The following is a 21,875-nucleotide window of genomic DNA, read 5'->3' as shown; positions in this document are numbered from 1 at the left end:
TCTTGAGGTCAAGGACTCTGTTTTATACTGTCCTTAGATGATCTCAAGCACAGTAGAGGATACGCAGTGGCTGGTCAGAAGCTGGTTATACTGCACGCCAGCCCCATTCTTCCTTCCTGTTGCAGAGGTCATATCTGCCAATCCTGTGGGGTTATGCTACCCAACTAAGACCCCTCCATTGCCAACTGGAAAACAGACTAGCCTCCAATTCTCCTGAGAATCTATCCAGGGGAAGGAGGGGATATTTGTCTATTTTTCCTTTTCCTATGATTATGTTACATAATAGTCTGTACTCTGAAGAACCTGGTTACCGCCCTTTCCATCCCTCAGATTCAGAAAGACTTACAATAACTCAATGACTGCTCTTAAACACCTAGATTTAATTTCTCTGCATCCACTACATGTGAGGCTGTATTCAAGGAATTTTCCTGAGCCCCCTCGCAATCCCAACACAACATTTGGAAGATAGTGCCTCCCGTTTATGGTTTGAGTTAACAGAGTAAAAGGTTAAGTGAATCTCCTAGGCACAGTCAGGTAGAGCGACAGGCCCAGGTGGGCTGCTCTCAGCACCTCTTTCATGTGGAAAGGAAGTTGCCCCAGAGAGAGCTGCCTCACTGCCTCTATTACTAACCCTAAGTGGCTTTTTCATTGAAAGAAGTGAATGTTTGTTAAGGCCCAGATCACTCCCTGGCAGTTCTCAGCTTCACCCCCACAGTCCCATAGTGTTAATGTGCATCCATCCTCCAAAAGCAGGATTTCTGGATCTTGGCATTACTGACACTTTGGACTGGATAATTCATCAATGTGTACAGGGAGTGGGAGGACTGTCCTGTGTACTGTAGCATGTTTAGCAAACAGCATCACTGGTTTCTATCCACTAGAGTTCAGCAGCCATCTCCCACCCAATTGTGTCTCTAGGCACTTTAAAACATTCCCTGAGGATTAAACTGCCCTGAGTTGGTTTAAGGAGCAACTAGAAGGTATTACTTGCCTGTGGATTTCCATGATTTCCTCAGCAATCATTCGACCTATTTTTCCTGCCCCAGCCCTTGTTCCCCCTGGAATCCCTGGAACAGTGGGATGGGTCCTCTTTGGGCCACCTAAAACAAAGGAATCTGAGAGTGGGAAAAGGAAAACTATGGAAGAAATGCTGTTATGCATTAAAATTAAAACCAGTTCATCCCATGATCCACTTGAAGTTCACTATCAAGGTTGTGCTCTGAGAAACATTAGAGCCATAGCTCATCAGGAAGAGGCAACCCACAGGGAAAGACTCAATTTTCCTTCTAGGATCAGAGGCCTACGTGTTAACATGAAAGCATCTAATCCCTTCCCTGCAAGCACTCACACAAATGCTTGCTGAAGATCACTGTGCTACGTGCCAGGGTTCCAGAGAAAAGTCCCTGCTCTCAAGGAGCTCACAGTCTAACAAGGAGACAGACAAGGTGAACGATGGCTAGAGCAAAGTGTGGTAAGTCTGACAGGCAAGCACAAGGTGCCCGACTCATTTAGGGTCAGGTGCAGTGTTTTGGAGGAGGTTAACTCTGAGCTGAATCTTGAGAAGTGAGTTCAAATTAGCTTGGCAGAGAGGTAAGGTGGCAGGAGGAAGCACAGCAGCCAACATGTGCAAGGGCACTGAGGCAGGAGAAACCTTGGGAGACTATCCCAAGGCATTCCTCATGACTGACAAGGGTGCCATACACACAACTGGAGCAGCAGGTAGCAGGCGGGTCATGAGGGGCCTTGGCCACCATACCAATGTGACTGGGCAGTGTCCACAATGGGGAAGGGGGTGCCAGCAGATTCCACGCAGAGGAGGCACGGAATGAGGATGGCTTGATAGAAAGCCCCCTGCAGGAGAATGAAGGCTTGTGGAGGACAAGGCGGGGAAAGTGAGACTAGCAGAGGGAAGTTACCTGCAATAACCCGGGCAGCAGATGAGGGCCAGCCCCAACAGTGGTGTTAAAGTTTAAGAGATAGAACGGACAGGACTTCACATTTAGATATAATGAGGGAGAGGTAGGCAGCAGGCAAGGTTTCTGGTTTACACAACCAGTCAGGTGGGGAGTGTGGGAATTCAGTTTAGGATATTCTGAATTTCAGGCACTTCTGACTCTAGGTGGCTCTGTCTCAGAGGCAACTGGTGAGACAGGAGCGCAGAAGAGGGATGGGGGCTAAAATGTGGATGGCAAGCCACTGACAGAGAGGTGGGGATCGAAGCATGCGGAGGTGGTCCCAGACGGACGAGCCCAGTGTAGAGAGCAGGGGGGGAGGCACGTACCCCAGCACTGACAGACACCTTCCTCCCAACACAGGAGCCTGTGACAGTCACCAAAGAGCACATCACAGCCATCAGGCAACACAGGAGGAAAGCACAAGAGGAACAAGGAGTTGGTTATTTCAAGGCCTTCCAAGGTCCAGACAACTTTGGGAAGGGCAACAGTGAGTTCTCAGTAGTCCAAGCTCAACAGAGAAAGCAAGATGACAGCGTCCTTAGCACTCATGGGGAAATCAGCAGCACACCCCTTCTTCCACAGAATGTGATAGTGGGGACCCCGAATACTTGAGGGGAGGGTATTGACCACAAACAGTTTCTCACAGGCAAGCCCCATGCGCCCGCAGTACATAGTTACCTTCTCCAGAGGGCAGCATGCTGTCCATGCTGTGGGGGGACGCTGTGAGCTGTGGGAAGGTTGGGTCCCCGCCTTCCAAGACGTTGGCTCTGTGAACATCCCAGCAATAAGGAAACGTAAGTCAGGCCTGCTAAGAACCGTGCAACTTTCACCTTGGCCAAGTGCCCGGTGTCCACTCTGGACCTGGACAGGCCAGAAAATGAAGTGTGTGTCTGAGTGAGTGAACACCTCTTCTCACTATTTGATAATAGGATGGACAGCATCCCGGCCTCTGGCCTCGCTACCTGCCTGGACCTTCCTAATCTGTGTGGGACACAGTCCAGCAGTGGTGATGGCAGCAATAGGCCACTGCCTCTGTGACAGTGCCTCCTCCTGCCAGCTGCAGTAAATGCAGCCCCAGCCCCTTGCTCAGCTCTGACCACAGGTGGGGGTTGGATACCACAGAGAAGAAGGTATGAGAGCAGGCCTGGCCACAGAGAGGCTCCTTCTCTTCGCCTGCTCACCTTGCAGGTGGCAGCCTTTTAAGGTGATGTTTTAGTTGCCTGTGCTTAGGCCACCTTCCTGGTAGACATGGAGACCTACCTATCCTCAGCCAAGGCCAGCCTTTCATGGACAGGTCAACCTCCTCCCTTCATGGTAGTACAAGCAGATGCCCAGCATGCAGGGCCTGTGGAATTCAAAGGCTGACTGCTTTATATGGAAGGAAATGTTGCTCTTTCCTAGAGCAATTCCACAAGCTGGGGCCTGCATGATGGAGTAGTGAAGTTGGCCCTTTGTTAACAACCCTTTCTGTCTTCTGCCAATCCTGAGGCTTCACAGGACACTAGCAAGATGGTATCAACGGATGTGACACTGGCTGTTGCCTGTACCCCCTTTCCCAGGTAAGGAGCTCAAGGCATCTCTGAAATAGGAGCTTCTGAAATAGGAAAGCACTTACAGGAAAAACACTTACAAAACAACAGTGTTGGTTGAGACAATGTATTCTACTTCCTTGGTCCAAGGGTTCATGAAACTGAACCATCGACTCCGCAGTGTGATGAAAGAACCATCTTTGATTTTAAACTTATAGCAATTTGTTGTGATCTTTTCTCTTGTCTGTAAAACTAAAAATGCAAAGAAACCATGAGTGTTGTTGTTTCTTCAGAACAACAAATTAAACACAACACCTAATATCAAATGGTAAAGGCACGTAGGCTCCAACACCACCATTCTGAAATAAGCCAAGGGAGCCCCAGCAGTCAGCACTCCAGGGAACAGGTTTTTTTGAGGATCTAACTCAGAACCTTTCAATTCATTTGTGAATCTGTCACTATTTTCCAGAGTTTATAAAATTAAGGCTCCAGAGGATTACTGACTGCATTCTACATAACTAACTTGAATCAGCTTGGATGTGAACACCAACAAAAGAGAAGGCACTGTCCAAAGGGGCCATGCTCTTTTCCTATCACATATCCCAAAGGCAATACAGCCCTTATCTTGTTTTTAAGGACACTGGAATTGATAGCAGCCACTCACCTACTGTAATAAGCATGTAATAAGCATATGAAGAGCACCTTTCATGTGCCAGGCACTGGTGATAGAAGAGGAGAAAGGATATGATTCCTGCCCTCAAGGAGGGGGTGAGCAAAGGCTACACAGAGGAAGAGATCAGAGTCTGGAGGGATGAACACAAGTTTGCCAAGAGGAGGGAGGGAAGAACCTAGCAGTGCCTGAGGAATGGCAGGGCCTAGTGGGGCAGGGACCAGTGCAATGGTCAGTGCAATGTGATGCTCTGCAGGTAGATGGGGACTGAAACTGAGGAGGCCGGTTGGGGCCAGGAGGTGACAGGTTTTGAATTTGAGGCCTGGTTCAGGAGTTTGGGCTTGAGTCTATTTTTTTTTTTGACAAGAGTCTCACCTTGTCACCCTGGGTAGAGTGCCATGGTTTCATATCTCACAGTAACCTCAAACTCTTGGGCTCAAGTGATCCCCTTGCCTCAGCCTCCTGAGTAGCTGGGACTACTGCCCACCACAATGCCCAGCTATTTTTAGACGAGTCTCTCTCTGGCTCAGGCTGGTCTCAAACTCCTGAGCTCAAGTGATCCACCTACCTTGGTCACTCAGAGTGCTAGGATTAGAGGCATGAGCCACTATGCTCAGTTAGGCTTGAGTATAAAGGCAGAAAGTTTTTTTTGTTTGTTTGTTTTTTTTTTAGAGACAGAGTTTCATTTTGTCGCCCTCAGTAGAGGGCTGTGGAGTCACAGCTCACAGCAACCTTCAGCTCTTGGGCTTAGGTGATTCTCTTGCCTCAGCCTCCCGAGTAGCTGGGACTACAGGTGCCCGCCACAATACTCGGCTATTTTTTTGTTGCAGTTTGGCTGGCGCTGGGTTTGAACCTACCACCCTCAGTATATGGGGCTGGTGCCCTACTCAGTGAGCCACAGGTGCTGCCCAGGCAGAAAGTTTTTAAGTAGGGATGTGACATTATGAGGCTTGATCTATCTGAGAAAAAATGGGATAACTATGGAAGATGGACTTGGGGTAAGAGGAAACAGGGAAACCCCTTCGGATCTATCACAGGTCTCTAGTTGGGCACAAGGGCTTGAACTGGGGTCATGGTAGTGGCAGTGGTAAGAAGGGAACTCTGTAGAAATGCACGTCTGAGGTGAATGATTAGGATCTGGTGGAAACACAGTGAAAGAAAAGATCCATATTGTCTCTCTCAGGAGGCTGCATATATGGACCATTAGCCAAGAAGGCAGAGTAGGCTTGTGTGGAAAAGAGAATCAGATCCGTGCAGGCCATACTAAATATTCACAGGGTCCAAGTAAACCCTCTGAACCCTCTCAGTGTCCCCAACTGCTATGGGGACAGGGTGGGATGTCTGTAAGGGGGTAGATAAATGGCACCTGGAGGCAGGAGCTTCCTCTACACACAGGTGGCTCAGCCTGAAGATGCTTGAGTTAGCTGACTTCCACATCACCGGGGACAGCTTTCTCTGGAAGGGCATGTGGACTAGTCTAGAAGCCAGAGCACACTTTAAACATAAACCCAGCTTACCTTGCCTATGACATTCTGCAAGATGTCCTATGTCGTCTTGGTGAAAATATTCATAACATGATGTGCCTAGAAGTTCTTGCGGTAAATATGCCAAAATAGCTGTTGCCCTGAAAGGGAATAAGGATATTTTAGAAAAGAAAAGCCATTGAGATGATTAATACCAACTTTGCAATGGACGAACTCTGCTAAAACCTATGGGAACAAAGCCAAAGCTGGAGGCAAAAAAGCTGGGTGGATTTTCAGCGAGCTTACTGTGTGGATCTTTCTCTCTTTTTTTTTTTTAAAGGCATCTGAATTTAATCAATGCTATAAAAACAGAAAAACAAAGAATCCTGTTAAAGGGATTATCATCACAAGAAATCAAGTTTTAGAAAGTTTTAAAATGGTAACAAGATTAATGATAAAAAGATAAAGATAATAAGATAAAAATGACCTGGAAACCTAAAGCCCAGCACAAGGCTTCACCATCTTACTGCCACTTTCTATCTAATTAAACACCAAATTCTTCAGTGGCTAAGGCCACAAGGACCTTGAAAGGTGGCTATTTCCTTCTCCAGCATTTTGTGACTACTCCGGTAGGCAGAAAAATTGTTAGCCTGTGACCATCCTGAAGGCAGCAGTAAATTGGGGACATCTGTGTTCTCAGTCTGGTTTATCACCAATTAGTTGAGAATCCTGCAGGAGGCCCGTCCCTAGGCTGGGCCCCCGTTGCTCATCCATAAAATGAGGATGGTGGACTAGAGCAGTGCTGCCCAACAGGACCTTCTGTGATAATGAGATCGTTCTACGCCTGTGCTATCAGCTCCCGGTGGCGGCTGAATGCTTAAAATGTAGCTAGTGCGCCTGGGAATGGAGTCTTTAATTTTAATTGAATAAATTCAAATTTGAATTGCCATATGAGGCTATTATGGCCAATAAGTACTCTGCTGGCAGCTCAGGACTAAACACAGTAGACCCTCATAGGTGACCACCTTCCTACATTGACCATTCTTAAGTTGATCTCATTTTCATAATCGGACATGCACCACATGCACATGGCAGTACAGTAAGGGCCTAGTTCCTTATCTTATCTACCTGCATATGTTGACCTGTTTATTATAGTCCTTTAGGTAGTCAACTTACAGAAGTTCTACTGTGATTGTTTCTAAGTCCTAGACTCTAGAGTTTGAAGCATAGCAATGGTCCTGGGACATTCCACAGATTCAGACAACATGGTATGCCCACTATTTCTCTTTTGGCCATGGATATCAAACCACCCCATTTAACTGTCTCTATATGCCAAAGAATGGCACAGAGAAAATCTCTGTGATATGATGATATCCATCTCATTTTTAGCAAAGACCTTCATCACTTTTATCTCTTCATTCTTAGAAAAGTCAGCTGATGGCCCAGTCTCCTCTGCTTTTCATCTTAGGTCTGAAAATTCTCTACCATCACTGCTCAAGGATAATGTGGAGACTCTTACCTCTGGTCTACAAAAACAAACTTCCCATCTATTGCGTGCCGAGAGACATATTCCATAGATTTCACCCTGATTTCCCCATTCACCGGTTGTGGAACCATGTGAGAATGTAGTCGTCCGATTGCAACAAGGCAGCTGAGGTTACACCCCTCGTTGTCTGGTTCATTGTCTTCATCCAGCCCCATCTTTGTGGGTGGCCAGCTTTTCAAATAGCCTGTGCTGTGGATTGTGCAGAAGCTTTTTCGATCTGCTAGAAAGTAAAGGCCGTGGTTAGTGTCAGCACTAAGTTTGGGTGATGGAGACACAGCTGATAGTGGAGAGGGACATAGGGAATCAAAAGTAAAAAACAAGGCCTCACTCTCCAGAAATGAATGTATAGTGTGGTTAGTGGTTAGTGTCAGCACTAAGTTTGGGTGGTTAGTGTCAGCACTAAGTTTGGGTGATGGAGACACAGCTGATAGTGGAGAGGGACATAGGGAATCAAAAGTAAAAAACAAGGCCTCACTCTCCAGAAATGAATGTATAGTGAAAGAGGCAGACAGAAAAATAGGCAATTGTCATCTAGTACGATATGCTTAGTAAGCCATGACATATACCAAGGAAGGAACATCTCAATCTACCTACGGAGAGGGGAAAAGCAGGCTTTCCAGAAAAACCAATGTAGGAGGTAGATCAAGAAAGATGAGCAATTAGGAGCAAGTTCAGTGGCTCACGACTACAATCCTAGCACTCTGGGAGGCTGACGTGGGTGGAGCACTTGAGCTCAAGAGTAGAGCAAGAGCAAGACCTCGTCTCTCCTAAAAACAGAAAAATGAGCTGGGCATTGCACTGGGAGCTTGTGGTCCCAGCTATTTGGAAGGATGAGGCAAGAGGATCTCTTGAACCCAAGAGTTTGAGGTTGCTGTGAGCTATGATACCATGACACTCTACCCAGGGGGACAGAGTAAGACTCTGTCTCAAAAAGAAAAAAAATAAAAGAAAGAAATCAAGATGAGCAGTGGCCAAAAGGCTAGAGTGTGCAAAGGCTGAGAGTGCACCATGGCACATACCACAGAGGCAGAACTTGCACAAGAAGGTTCAAGTGAAAAAGGAAGCACTGGGGGGAGAGCTGGAATGCAAGCCGGAGGCAGATTACAAGGATCTTAGATTATTTGGTACCCACTGTGTTGGGCTTTTTCAGAAAGAAAATGGAGAGCCTCGAAAGATACGTAAGTAGAGAAAAAGCAAAATCAAATCCTGATTTGGATGCTCTGGTAGCAGAGTGATAGGTGAACTTGTAACAGAGTAGAAACCAGAAGTAGGAATGAGGGTTCAGAGGCCCGCGGCAATAATACAGCCAGAGATGATGAGGACTGAACTATGGCAGTGCAGTGAAGAGGAGGACAAGGCAGGGACAGAGGAGAAAGCATGAGAAATTTTTTTTCTTTTTTTAAAGAGTATTTTATGTATTAGAGACAGGTCTTGGTCTGTCACCCAGGCTCCAATGCAGTGGCATCTCTATAGCTCACTGCAGCCTTGAACTCCTGCTCAAGCAATCTTCCTGTCTCAGCCTCCTGAGTAGCTGGGAATACATGTACATACCAACACACTGGCTAACTTTTCTTTTTTTTTTTTTTTTTGAGATAGGGTCTTGCTATGTTGTCCAGGCTAGTCTCCAACTCCTGTGTTCACACTATCCTTCCACTTCGGCCTCTCAAAGTGCTACAGTTACAGGCATGAGCCACCATGTCCAGCCAGCAGAAGAAATGTCTAAGATAACGCTACTGAGATTTGATATGAATATCAGGCTTAAAGGAAAGAAAGAAAATGACTTTTCTAGATTGAGTGGTTGCTGTGTCATTTACCAGAGCAAAGATTCCTATTTGGGACACTTTAAGTAGGGAACCCTTGTAGACTTCAACAACCAACACCAAGCATGGGGTCTGTGCCAGTTACTTGATTACAGCAGAAGACAAATCAGACATGCCCTTCTGGAGTTTAAAGTCTGGCAGGGAAGACTGACTTTAAACAAAACAAATAATCACACAAGTAACTATATAACTGCACCGATAAAGTACTACATGGCAAGCCTGAAGCCTGCTGTGAGAAGACAAGCAGTGTGAGGCAGGAGTGAGCCAGGGAAGAGGAGCTGCTGGGGAGGGGGCAGAAGTTCCAGGTAGAGGTGACGCATGTACAGGTATAGAGGAGGGGCAGGGTTGGGGGCTACATTGCCAAGTTAAGTGTTCTGAACTTTTCTTTAAAAGTGAGGGGAAACACGGAAGGGTTCTGAACAGGAGACTGGCAGAAAGACCACCTGGCTGCTGTGTGGAGGGGGAGGCAAGTGCAGCCTGCATTAGATACCTGGTGAGGGTTGAGGTTAAGGGTAGCCTGGAGCTGTGTGATAGTGGGCAGCACGGAGAGGGCTGAGCGGCTCAGCTAACTCCTGTAGAAGGGAATCACTAAGCAGGCCTTCGTAACTGACAGGAGGACCGGGAGTGGGGGCGGTGGGCAGGGTGCTGCACAGTGCCACCATTTATGCTGCAGGAGAAGTTCAGATGGTGCTTTGGCATGTACCATGGTTGACATGCCCTTGAGCTATCCTAACAGGTAAATTTAGTAATCAGTTAATTTATGAATCTGTAGGTCTGGGCTGGAAATATCGACTTGCAAATTGCTGGCATTTAGGGGGCATGTGGACCCAAGGGAGTGGAGGACATCACTGGCACATAGTGTGGACAGAAGGGAGAAGCCCCAGGACAGACAGGAAGGGTCAGCAAAAGGAACCAAGAAGAGAGTGGTGGTGGCAGAGGGTGCGGTGGCAGAGGGTGCGGCGATGTGAAGAATGTGGTTTAATGGAATCCGAAAAACCACCTCAGCCCTTCCTCAGTGACGAACACTTCAAGAAGGAAGAAAAAGGAAAGTGTCCATTGCATTTAGCAACACGGAAGGTCCTTGGTTATCTAGGGAGAGTGGTTTTGGTGGACTGGTGGGTGCTCAGAAGGTAGATGGGGCCATGGCTAAGAGTATTCTTTCTCAACCACGTTAGAACAAAGAGAATCTGAACAGAGGAAGCCTCCCCACAAATCTCTGCCACTATGACTACCCATCAGGGCTTCTCGGCGTCTCCTCTGCCCCCCAGTGGCTCCCACGTAGGGAGGGCAAGAGGGTCTTGGCTGAAGTCTTAGGACCCACCACTCTGGCCAGCTAAAAGTCCTCAGGCTGGGAGCTCCACTTCCAAGAGCCAGCCTTCCCCCTTACAGGACTTCAAAGAACTGTTAATTGTTACCTTTTTTCTTTGAGCAGGTGGAGGGGAAGTCCTTGTCTTCAACCTTTACTGAAGGCCTGTTACACTTCATCCTACAGAAGAAAGAACGTCGTGCTCCAGAACATAATCGAGATGGCCCAGGGGTTATATCTGTTTTAACTGGAAGTCCAGCTGCAAATCAATACACAAAATGTGATAAACTGAGGGTAGTGTTGTCTGTCAGGAGGGGGAGTGTGACCTTGAACAAAGCCCTTTCCTCACTGCCTCACTGATGTATACTGATGACATGAGACTAACACTTCTCCCCCATTTGGGCCCTAACACACGGAATATGCATAGGTGTGCTGTCAATCTGGAAATGTTTACAGTGTGGAATGTGCTGCGAGAGGACAGAATGGGATGCTCTGAGGGGAAAAAACTAAACATAGCAGGGGTTCCTGTCCAACAGGAGCTTATGATGGAGAAAGGGAAATGGAAGTACACTCAGAAAAGATTAATAATGCCAGGATGATGTATGGTTAGTGCGAAATAAATGGCAAAGACAGCCTGTGCTTCCCAGAGGAGGCCGCACTTGGGCTGGCACTGGGAGGAAGGCTGGCAAGGAGGGAGCAGGGTTGCCTTCGTTCTCAACCTGGCTAAAGGATGCTTTATCAATACCCAGATTGTGTATCAGCACCCCGATGTAGCCCTGAATGCTTTATTGACGCCCTGATTCTTGGACCCCATTCTGTCTCCGTGCTGCCCAATGTGGGAGCCACCAGCCATGGGTGGCCATGGGGCACTTGAAATGCATTTTTCTGACTTGAGGTGTGCTGTAAGTGTGAAACACACACAGCATCTCAAAGGCGTAGTACAAAAAACCAAAAGAATGTAAAAGAACTTAATTTTTATAGTTATTACTTGAACAAATAAAAATATTTTGGATTGATCAAATTGAATAAAATATATGATTGAAATTAATATTTCCCTTATTTTTACTTTTTTAAAATGTAGCTACCAGGAAATGTGAATTTACCCACGTGGCTAATGTCTGTGGTTTGCATCGTGTCTACTGGGCTGGGCTGTCTGAAGCCACCAAATTAGAATCTCTGGAAGCGGAACATGACTGTGCTGTGAAGCCCGGGGGTTCTGAAGTGCATGCCTCCTGACAAAACCCTGGCGGCGTGTTAGGGCAGAAGCCGGGGAACAGCACCCTGCCATCCCCAGGGAAGCAACTGCTGAGGAGCGGCTGCTGCCCCGCGCCTCCTGAGCCCTCCCCTCCTGTCTACCCCCCACATGGCCATCTCAGTGGTCCTTCCCAGAATGCCAAGTGGACCCCGGTCCCACCTGGCTCAGAGCCTTCACTGTGTCTCCACAGACCAAAAGGCCTTTGTGGTCCAGCCCTTTGCTTCCCTGCATGTTCCGTCCAATAGCACTCAGCAGGCCACAGCTCCACACCCTGTATCTATCGTGCACAGATCATTTCCTCTGCTCGTTTCCTCCCCTCATCACCCGGCAAACATTAATTCATCTTTTCAAACCCACCTCAGTTGTCATCTACTCAGTGATGCCTATCCTTGCGCCCACATGAGAATTAATCATCCCCTTCCCTATGCTGGTACTAGTTCCATGGCTGTACCCATTATCATGCAGGCTGCTATCTGTCTCCTCATTCCCCTAACTTCCTGGTAAGAGCCTCAAAGGCAAGGACCAAAAACCATCCATCTTTTCCTCCTCAGGTCACTAAAAGAATGCCATGGCCAGACAAAGGGAGACTACAGTTTACTTTTAGGAAGAGGGTGCCTTAATGAAAAGGGTGTTTTGGAGGAGATTTCTCTCGTGATAGTTCTCTCCAGGGATTAACATGGGGAGTTTGGAAGCAGGACACTAGTTAGGGCATGAATGCACTGGGCCAAGATGAATACAACACTGATACTGCATTTACTACATGCCAGGACCTGGCCTGCCTGCTTCATATATATCAGCATGTTTAATCTTCACAACCCAGTGAAATAGGTTCCATTTCACAGATGAGGAAACTGAGGCATGGAGTGGTTTGGTAACTTACTGAGGGTCACACAGCTAGTGAATGGTGGAGCCAGGATATGAGCCCAGCAATCTGCTTTCTGGGTCCACACTCTTAACTGTGGGAGTACAGAGCCTCTCACAGGATGGAGGAGACTGCTATGGGGGCTCAGCCTCACAGGACGGGGTGCAGGAGCAGGAAGCTGGGGGAGATGTGAATGGTGATTCCAATGTGTTAAGAAGAAAGTGAGGAGGGGGAGCCAAAGTAATGAGGCATTATTTGAGAACAAATCAAACTCCGATAAATTCAGGAGCATACAACTGGGAATTTCTAGGTTCTGGAAAAAATGTCTAAAGAATCAGAAAGAATCACGTCAAAGTAGCTGTACTTTCTCCCAATAAATTTAGACATTGAGTTTTTTTCTTCTTTATGTAAAACAAACACAAAAGAACACAGATAATCCCATTTAGCCAAAGATAGCCTAGGTGCCCCAGAAAAAGGAAAGAAGTGGGAACAGAGAGGCTGAGCCCACGGCGCACACTGGCTCTTTCCGCTGCTCGGCGCGCGGTGGCGGCCGCCTGCGCGTGGGCTGCTGAGGACATGCCTGGCCTTCTCCTCCACTCACTTTTTGCATCTATGAGCCGCTCCCGGGGCGTGGTGTCGGAGGAGGAGAGCTGCTCCTTGACTTTGGTGATATCTTTAGGATGCAGGTAGTCAAACAAACTCTGACCAATCAGATCATTCTGTGCGGGTGAAAAGAAACAACAAATCAGTCCCACGTGGAAAATAAATTATGCAACAAGTGCTTATGGTCTGTACCTTTGCCTTTATTATACATCTCTAAGCATTTAAAGCATTGCATATGTGAACCTGGACATATGTGTGACCACTCTGCCTAGTACAGACACAGGGAGGAGGCATGAGGAGGTTGGTTTTGATAACATGTGGGAGGAAAAGGGCTCAAAGACATAAACAGTTCGTGCTCCTCCAAGGCAAGACCCTTGGCTATATGTATTCTTTTTTATTCATTTCTGATGCCCACAAATTGCGCTGGAAGACCTCAGAAGGAGGTGTGTAGGCTGTGGGCTCTGACCCCAGCTCTACATTCGGCCTCTGTTCTTAAGCAGGCCATACTGTATGCCTCAGTCACCTTACCTGTTAACAGAGACAACAGAAACGTCCTCCATGCCTTTGCGCTGAGACGAAAAAGAGCAAAACACTTTGGAAAAATCAAATTTACATGAACTCTGTATAATTTTTGATCTTTCAGTTCTTGTGCCTACCAAGCTTCCATGCAAACACCAGCGTGTGAATGAGTGAATGAAGGAATGAATGAATAAAAACTCTGGGGATGTAATAGGTGAAAAGCTTTGTTCTGGATGTTTCCATGAATGTCAATCTTATTTGATCCTATAAACAATTATAAAAGGTCTCGGTTATTATGATAAATTTTTGAGGAAGTGGAGGCTCAGCAACACTAAGGAGTGACACAGCACTGCAGTAGGGGTGGATTCCCAAGTTTCTTTTTCTCTGGTATTGTATAGAGAGGCTTGCCCCTCTGTCTTGGCAGATAGCCTCTTGCTCCCTGCCCCCACTCCGCAGTCGTAGGAATTTATTTTACAATAATAAGGAAGCCATAATGCTTTTGATTAAATCCAAGTCAGATTGTTTTTTTAGACAGAGTCTTGTTCTGTAGCCTGGGCTAGAGTGCAATGGCATCGTCGTGAGGCTCACTGCAGCCTCAAGCACCTAAGCTCAAGTGATTCTCCTACCTCAGCCTCCCAAGTAGCAGGGGCTACAGGTGCACGACACCAAGTCCGACTAAGTTTTCTACTTTTCGTACAGACAAGGTCTTGCTCTTTGCTCTTGCTCCCATTAGAGAATCAGATCTTTTAATGGGAGAAATATTAAAAGATTTCCCTAAGTTTAAATTCATTTCTCTGTTAAAAAGTTTAGAATTTTCTGAAAGAAGAATTTCACATGTGACTTGTATACTATAATTATTCTGAAGAACAGATGACATTTCTGACTGCTGTGCCCACCACCACCAAGAGCATAAACAATACCTGACTGTAGTTGAGGATCTTGAAGACAGACTCTGAGACAAAGAGTATCTTCCCTCGGTCACATCCTACGACAAACAAAAATCCATCTGCTGCCTAATCAGGAGAAATGGACAATCAATTTATCACACTTTAGGAAACATGATTTGTAAGCACCCTGATAGCAAATCAAGGATTTATTTTCTAAGTATCCAAAGCATAAGAAGATTCATTGATAATTTCTCTGCTATCCTAATAAAAGGATACTTAAATTCCTTAGGAGAACAATACAATTCTCTCCAAGGCAGATATTATGCATGTGTGTATATGTGTGTATCTCCATATGTTATCTAATAGCTATAGGGAAAAGTCCAATTAAAGTTAGTTCTAATTCTAAGCAGAATTTATCTTAAGAATTTTCTTTTGATTTGTATCTTGGGCCAGACAAAGTACGTTTCATTGCTCTAATTATAACATCTCTATGCAGAATCATAGAATCTGGGACTGGAAGGACTCTTTAAGATCAAAATCCCCTCTCTAATTCTCAGCCACCATCTGTCCTCAACGTGAACACCTCCCTTACAGGGCGCTCTCTAGAACAGTGGTTCTCAGCGATTGGAGTGGTTGGTGTTTTTGGTTTGTTTTTATGCTGCTGGTCAGGCACAGAACTGCTCACAGGGGTTTTCTTTAGTCTCCACCTCACTCCTACCCCAACATAACTCTAATGTATACAGGGTTGAGAACTTCTGTTCTCAAATACGATATCCTTTCATCCAGGGTTGGGCTATTTGTATTCTAAGTGAGACAAGAAAAGCAAAGCAAAATTTTCCCCTTGAATTCTTCGCCCTTCTTTAGTTTAAATACAGGTAATAATCCAATGTGCTAGTGAAGACAGGTATACAGACTGAAGCAATTAAATACCAAAGCTGTGGCTGTCCTGTCTGCATGTGGGTGAGTTCTATCCACAGCCTGGCCAGGTGGACATGCGCTCAGCTCAGAGGCGCTGGAGCCTCTGGAGGTGGTCAGGTGCTCCCCACCCTGTCATGCCCCTGCTCTCCAGACTCAGCTCCCTGGTCTAATACACAGGAGCCAATCTCTAGCTTTATTCACTAATCCTCAGTTTGTTCCCTGGAAAAATCTAGAGAAACTCTGTTCCCTTTTTTACGAAAGGAATGTAGTTTAATTCAAAGAACCAGGAAATGAATTCACATGCCAGAAAATAAAAGAAGGGTGTGAGTACTTGCGCTGGGGTAGAGTGAGCAGGAGGGGAACAGAATCACCATTGCTGTGAGAACCTGGCAGGCCACCCAGCCAGAAGGAAGCCGGGGAGGATCCTTTCCTAAGTTAGGTCCCTAAGCGGGCCCGGGGGCAAGGCATGACAGTGAGGGGGAAGTAACTTTCCAAGCACCATCTGCTGGAAGCCTCATTCTGTCAAAAAATAGGGTATTAATAACTTCCTCATTTGCCTTGCAGACAATCTCACAGCTCACAAGAGAAGTGTTTTGAGGCTTTTCATTGATGTGGTGATGTGGCTGGAAATGTGTCTGGGAAGGTGCTGTGCCATCTAGAGGGTGCTGGGCTGAGCTGCGGAGCAAGGTAGATGCTGACAGTCCCAGGGGACAGTGAGCAGGTTCCCGGACCAGACAACGTGCCACATAGGGCAGTCAAGCTCCACTGCGCTCTAGCAGATGACCCAGCTGGTGACGAAGCACTAAGAACACCGCGAGGCCACGTGGACACCCAGGGGCAAGTTCACGCCTGGGGATGAGGATGTTAGTTAGCAAGTGACACAGAGGTCTTGGGATGGCCTGCCTGGTTTTCAAAACATGGGGAAATAGAGTATCTAGACATTGAAATCGGTAAGTTTGACCGATCCCTGACACACAGTTTACTAAAGATATTTTGAAAGCACCTAGTAAAGAAAGCAGTTAGATTCGCAATGGTGAGCAAAAGCAGAAGTTTAGTTCCTGCCGCCAAACTGTCTAAACATCATCTGAGTGGTCCCCGCCTTCTGGTGAAGCAAATTCCCAGGAACTGGGCACCTGGGAGTAGCAAGAGATGGGGCCTTTTTCACAGCCCAGTACTGACATGTGCCTGAGAGATGACAGGAGTTTCCTCAGGAAAGACAGATCACTATGAGTGCTATACGAAACAGAGGAGCAGACAAGGCAAGCCCGAGATGAAGCATTTAGTCTGAACAGCATTATAATCCTCGTTCCATGCCCTGATAAACGTCGGCATCTGAAATCATTAAGGAAAGCAGCAGCAAGAAAAGTATTAAGCAGGTGTCACTGAAAAGGACCTTGATGTATAACATACATACACGGATATATGTGTGTACATACAAACACACACAGTAGAACATCGGGGAGTCAACTAGCCAAAGGACTAACAAACTGGTCAACATACACAGGTGGTCAACCTAAGGAACGTGGCCTACTGCAAAGACAGTACATGTGGTGCATGGCTACTCCATGAAAATTAGGTCAACTTAAGGAGGTGGTCAAGGTAGGGAGGTGGATAATTACGGAGGTTCTACTGTATATAAAAAATAAAAATACATGTACTTTTTTTCTTAAAACAATCAAATTACCAGCAAGGTAATCAGGACCAGCTACACAATTTGTGGGACCTAGCACTAAATAAAAATGCACAGACTCATGTTCAACAATTAAGATTTTCAAGATGGCAACAGAGCATTACACCAGGCATGGGGCCCTACGTGACTACAGAGGTTACACGCCTATAAAACTGTCCCTGAGGGCAGCTCCAGAGATGTTGGAGGCACAGCTCATATTTTAACTTCAGTGATTCCTCTCTGAGAACACAGACATCTTTATGAAGAGAATGGAGAGGTGGGGGCAGAGTCAGGGGTCTGAATTAATGTGCCCTGAGAGTGGTAACCAAAGTGCCATCATCACTCACTTGCTAGGAAGCCTGGGCCCCACTCTGAATTGTCAGTCGTTGATTTGGATGTTCCCACAACAAGGCCACATGTCAGTGAATTCATGAATGAAAGAGAATGAAAGGCACAGAAGCACCAGATTAGACCCACAAGCCACACAAAGATTCAAAGCGTCACTAGTGATAGGCTGGACGGACATTCAACACATTTTGACAGAGATAAAAGAGAAGTCCTATCTGAGTTCTCAAATCTCCTATTTGAGTTCAAGAAACACAAACTGTACCTATATAAGATGTCAAAGACCTGACCTAACAATAATTCATGCACAGGAGAGTTGGGGTGGGGCAGTACCGCAGCTGCCCACAACGATGTTAGGCAAGGAAGACCCCTGCCCCGTTCCCCTCAGCTGACCACACTGCAGGTGAAATGCTGCCTCGGGTTGTGGGAGCCGCTTTGGGAGGGAAACCCAGAAAATGGTTGTGGCTCTGGAAAGTGTGCATTGCAAATACTGCTGTGGCTCCCAACCCTATTCCCAACCCCTCCTACCCCTTCATCCCCGCCTGTCTCCACTATGAAGTCGGAAAATCCATATTCACTTGTTTCTGCACCTTGCCTTACAGCTAGGAGTGACCAAGTGACACACTTCTGATAAGCTGATGTCTACTGCTGGCCTTCCAGGGAGGTGTATCCCTCCCTGATAGAAAGGACAACCAACCCGGCGCCTTCCCTACCTGTGTCTTCTAGTCGGCCTGGCTATTCAGCCCCACACAGCCATCCTGCTACATTAAGGAAACCTGTTGGCAGGCCAGCTTGGCACACAAAGACAGAACCTGGTTCCTACTGACCTCACTGCACAGCAACCCTATACCACCTACCCACAATCAGGTACACATGAGAATCAAAACCCTATTTATTCATCGGTCCCCTATTGTGCACTGCTAAACGACTTCTGATTGACAGAGCATGACAAGATGACTAGAGAATCCGGAAGTGAGCAGACCGGCCACGCTTATGAAGAGCCGAGAGCCAGGCTGAGATGAAAATGGATGGAGATGATGTAAAAACATGGCCAGACTACTCGTTAGAGGTGGGGCTTTGCACACCTCTGCTCAAAGACAGGGACCAAGATTCTGTGGGGAGCTGGGGAAGCTGAGGTCACTCTTGGCTTTGTGGAAGGCAGGAGTGGGTATCCTTGCTTTTAGTTAGGTTTTTTCATTTTGATTTTCATACTTGGCAAGATGACGTGTTTCTGAATCCAGTTTCTTTCCTGTCAATCCCCAAGTTAATTCCGCTCTACCCAGCAGTGTGCCTTGGAGCCAGCCCTCTGCAAACCTAATTCTGCACAGAAGCCAACAAGTTCCTATGGTGCCACCTGAGCCATTTCTCCGCAGAGACAAAGAGAACACAAAAGTCAAGCCAGCTAAATCACCCACCTCTTCCATTAATTTTCTTTTTCAAGCCACTAAGTCTAGAAGTTTTGTCGTTTTAATGGAATTTTGGTGTAAAGATTTAGTTGGATCATTTTGTGCCAGTGATTAAGTCAGGGCACGAGAAATTCTCAACTATAGTCAGTCTCAGTCCCTTTCTAAAATCTTCATGCAGAAGAATTTTTTTTTTTTAAAGAAATGTGATTCTTAAATCCCTCCTATTTTTAACAAAATCGTGCCTCTTCTGATTTAAAATCACAATAGCATAAACCTTCCATTTTTGCCTAAATGAGGTTAGAGGAGGAAAGAGGTTTTGTGGAAGGAATGAGAAGCCTGGCCAAACAATAAGATAAAGGCAGAGAGACCTGGAGGAGGAAGTGGGCCTAAAAAAAAATCTGAGTGTTGAGACCAAATTTCCACATGCAGGTACTTACTCTGAAACTTATACAAATAAATATTGTGTAAAACAATCTCATAATTGCAACATACCCTGAGAATGAGGTGTTTCAATTCATCATCTGATAGAAAAGTGGGTTTGTAGTTTGCTTCTGTATATGGATTGGTGGCACCTTAGGGGGAAAAAAGACAAGAGTTGATACACTGTATATTCAGATGTTTTACCTCACTGTCTCAAGCCTTCTGCATGAGGCCTAGTCCCTACCACCTGGGATTTCCATTTTATCTTCCTTTTCCTTAACTGAGACAAGCTCAGCTCTGCCTTTGAACAGACTTCTGTAATGCCGAAGTGAATTCCATTGAAAAGAGAACACTGTTACCCACAGGAGACTTAACAAGCTTGCTTTTCTCATTACAGGGAAAACCACGAGATAACAGAAGGAAGTTAAAAATCTGCTTCTAGGAGACAAGGCAGGCGTGGAAGCAAAGTGGTAGAGGCTCTCCTGGGAGGCTCCCTCCTCCCGAGATCTGTAAGAAACAGACTGTCTAGCAGTCCCTCAAGTCCCCACTCGGGATGTCCTCGGGAAATCAACCAGCCTGCCGGGCCCTGAGTAAATAGATCATAGAAGGCATTTCGTGTGAGTTCCTCCTCATCGGGGGTGAGGTGAATGTGCCCGGCAACCGGGAGAAGTGCGTGACTTCAGCAAATGCAGCTGTTGCTCCCAGGACCAAAAGGGGGCAAGATTTATGTTTTTAAAAGCTGTCAGTCTGGCACTTATCAGGACAGCAATAATTCAACAGAGAAAATGCCACCAGTAAATGACTTGGAATGTGTAGAATAGGAAAGGAATACAATGAAGGGCTCTGTAACATCACGGGGACAGGGAGCACCAGGGTGTGTTTGTGACTTTCCCATCAGCTAATAGGGCATGTCCTATTGATCCACAGCCCTGCTTTTCATTGTAACTTGAGATTTGCCACTTTTCCCTCCCAGTTTAGAAATCAGTTTACAATAATTTAACTCATGTCATCTTTGCTGATATGAATTTTCAAATGCCACTCTCCAAGCACAGGGTACAGCATTTGTATTTTTGAACAACAATCAAAAGCCAGACAAAACCAGCTACTTCTTCTTTGTGGTGCCTTTCTACAAATATAAAGACACAATTCTCTCACCATGCTGGTCAGAGATCCGACTGAGCGCCCACTTTCCAGTTTCCTCCCCAGTCCAAGGCTAGCTATGGAAAATTCCAGGAACAGCGCTCACTGGAATGCCTGATATACTTCAGCTTTCTCTTGTGGCTTGGATAAGTCGCTTCCACTTTTCTGCCTCTGTATTCTCACCCTCCCCACATTCAGAAAAGAAGGAAAACACTGCCTCCCTCACAAAGAGTCGATCTGGTTCGGAAAAATTCCAGGAAGATGAAAATATCCTCAGTGTTCATTCCTGACAATAAAACGCTGGAAGAACCATCAACCAGTGACTCATTCTTCTGAGGAACCAGGATGGATTTTCTCTCTTAAAAACTGACTTTTCAGTGTCACTGTGTGCACCTCCATTTCTGCTTGTTAAAATTGTAAGGGTGGGATACAGACACACGCAGAGGCGGGATGAGACGTCAGCGGTGTCCTCTCTGATGTGCATGCGGCCCAGGTACATGCACAGACAGAGACAGGGAAAGCACGTAGCTTCCGTGCTCTGAGGACGTGTGACCGCAAAACTGAATCTCAATATCCATGTACGCACAATCATCACTTCTTTTGGCATCATGGCTATTGCTGAAAAGCACACAGATTTTTCAAGGCTACATATTTATGAGTAATAAATATTTGCCTTAGGGACTCAGGAACATTCTAGGCAAGGGTGGGAACATTTGTGGGCAAAGACATAAAGGACCATAAAGCTTTTATGGGTCTCACCTCTTAAGGTTTTCATGTGCTGAACGGCCATCCTTAGTACAGTAAGTTTATCTAATTTCCTGGACATAGCATTGCACGTTGGTACCAAAGAAGCCAATTCATCGATAAAACTGTTCATTTTATCCCGACGCCGCTTTTCAATCTGACTGTGAGCTTCCCTGAACAACAATGAGAAAAATTATTTCTTATAAAACGGGACCAAGCAACAAGGAAACAACAAAAATAAATGAGTTGTAACTGTTTTATTCATCTGACAAGGCAAATTCAGAATTTGCAGACTGTCTCATGGTCTCACTGACAGGTATTACTTTTTCATGCTACCTCATCCTTAGAATTAAGAAGAAACATTTCAGACTCAGCGCCCATAGCTCAGTGGTTAGGGTGCCAGCTACATACACTGGGGCTGGCAGGTTCGAACCTGGCCTGGGCCTGCTAAAAACAATAATGACAACAGCAACAACAACAACAAAATAGTGGAGTGTTGTGGCGGGCACCTGTAGTCCCAGCTACTTGGGAGGCTGAGACAAGAGAATCACGTAAGCCCAAGAGTTTGAGGTTGCTGTGAGCTGTGACGCCATGGTACCTAACCAAGGGCAACATAAGACAACTCTGTCTCAAAAAGAAGAAAGATTTCAGACTCACTGAATGAGGCATCCCATAATGAATGTCACCTTCTTTGGACTACCTAGATGCAACATCTGTCCCCAAAAGTGTCTTCCAAGGCATGTCACGCTCCTCCCTCCCAGGAGAGGCCACCTGCTGAGGCAGGGTGACACCTCCCTGGCACACTCTCCTAACTGATT

The 21,875-nt window shown here is 46.2% G+C and overlaps 1 protein-coding gene across 4 annotated transcripts in view; it reads right to left on the bottom strand.

The window, feature by feature from the left end:
* Window positions 1–21,875, bottom strand: part of ARNTL (aryl hydrocarbon receptor nuclear translocator like) — a 75,903-nt gene that overhangs the window by 7,891 nt on the left and 46,137 nt on the right. For 3 of the 4 annotated variants that reach the window (XM_012803982.2, XM_023516667.1, XM_023516742.1), the window contains 10 exons: window positions 21,073–21,230; window positions 19,246–19,325; window positions 14,449–14,541; window positions 13,008–13,125; window positions 10,399–10,548; window positions 7,137–7,383; window positions 5,672–5,778; window positions 3,586–3,736; window positions 2,634–2,722; window positions 992–1,100 (listed from right to left, as the gene is read on the bottom strand). In XM_012803982.2, coding sequence (XP_012659436.1) covers window positions 992–1,100; window positions 2,634–2,722; window positions 3,586–3,736; window positions 5,672–5,778; window positions 7,137–7,383; window positions 10,399–10,548; window positions 13,008–13,125; window positions 14,449–14,541; window positions 19,246–19,325; window positions 21,073–21,230 — 1,302 coding nt within the window. The remainder of the gene's footprint in view (window positions 1–991; window positions 1,101–2,633; window positions 2,723–3,585; window positions 3,737–5,671; window positions 5,779–7,136; window positions 7,384–10,398; window positions 10,549–13,007; window positions 13,126–14,448; window positions 14,542–19,245; window positions 19,326–21,072; window positions 21,231–21,875) is intronic. The other variant, XM_023516714.1, reaches the window with a different exon arrangement.

Source organism: Otolemur garnettii, unplaced genomic scaffold (genome assembly GCF_000181295.1).
Source record: "Otolemur garnettii isolate 467f Iridium unplaced genomic scaffold, OtoGar3 scaffold00001, whole genome shotgun sequence".
NCBI lineage: Eukaryota > Metazoa > Chordata > Mammalia > Primates > Galagidae > Otolemur > Otolemur garnettii.
Note: the sequence above shows the minus strand (reverse complement) of the source record. Positions and strands in the feature narration are given on the sequence as shown.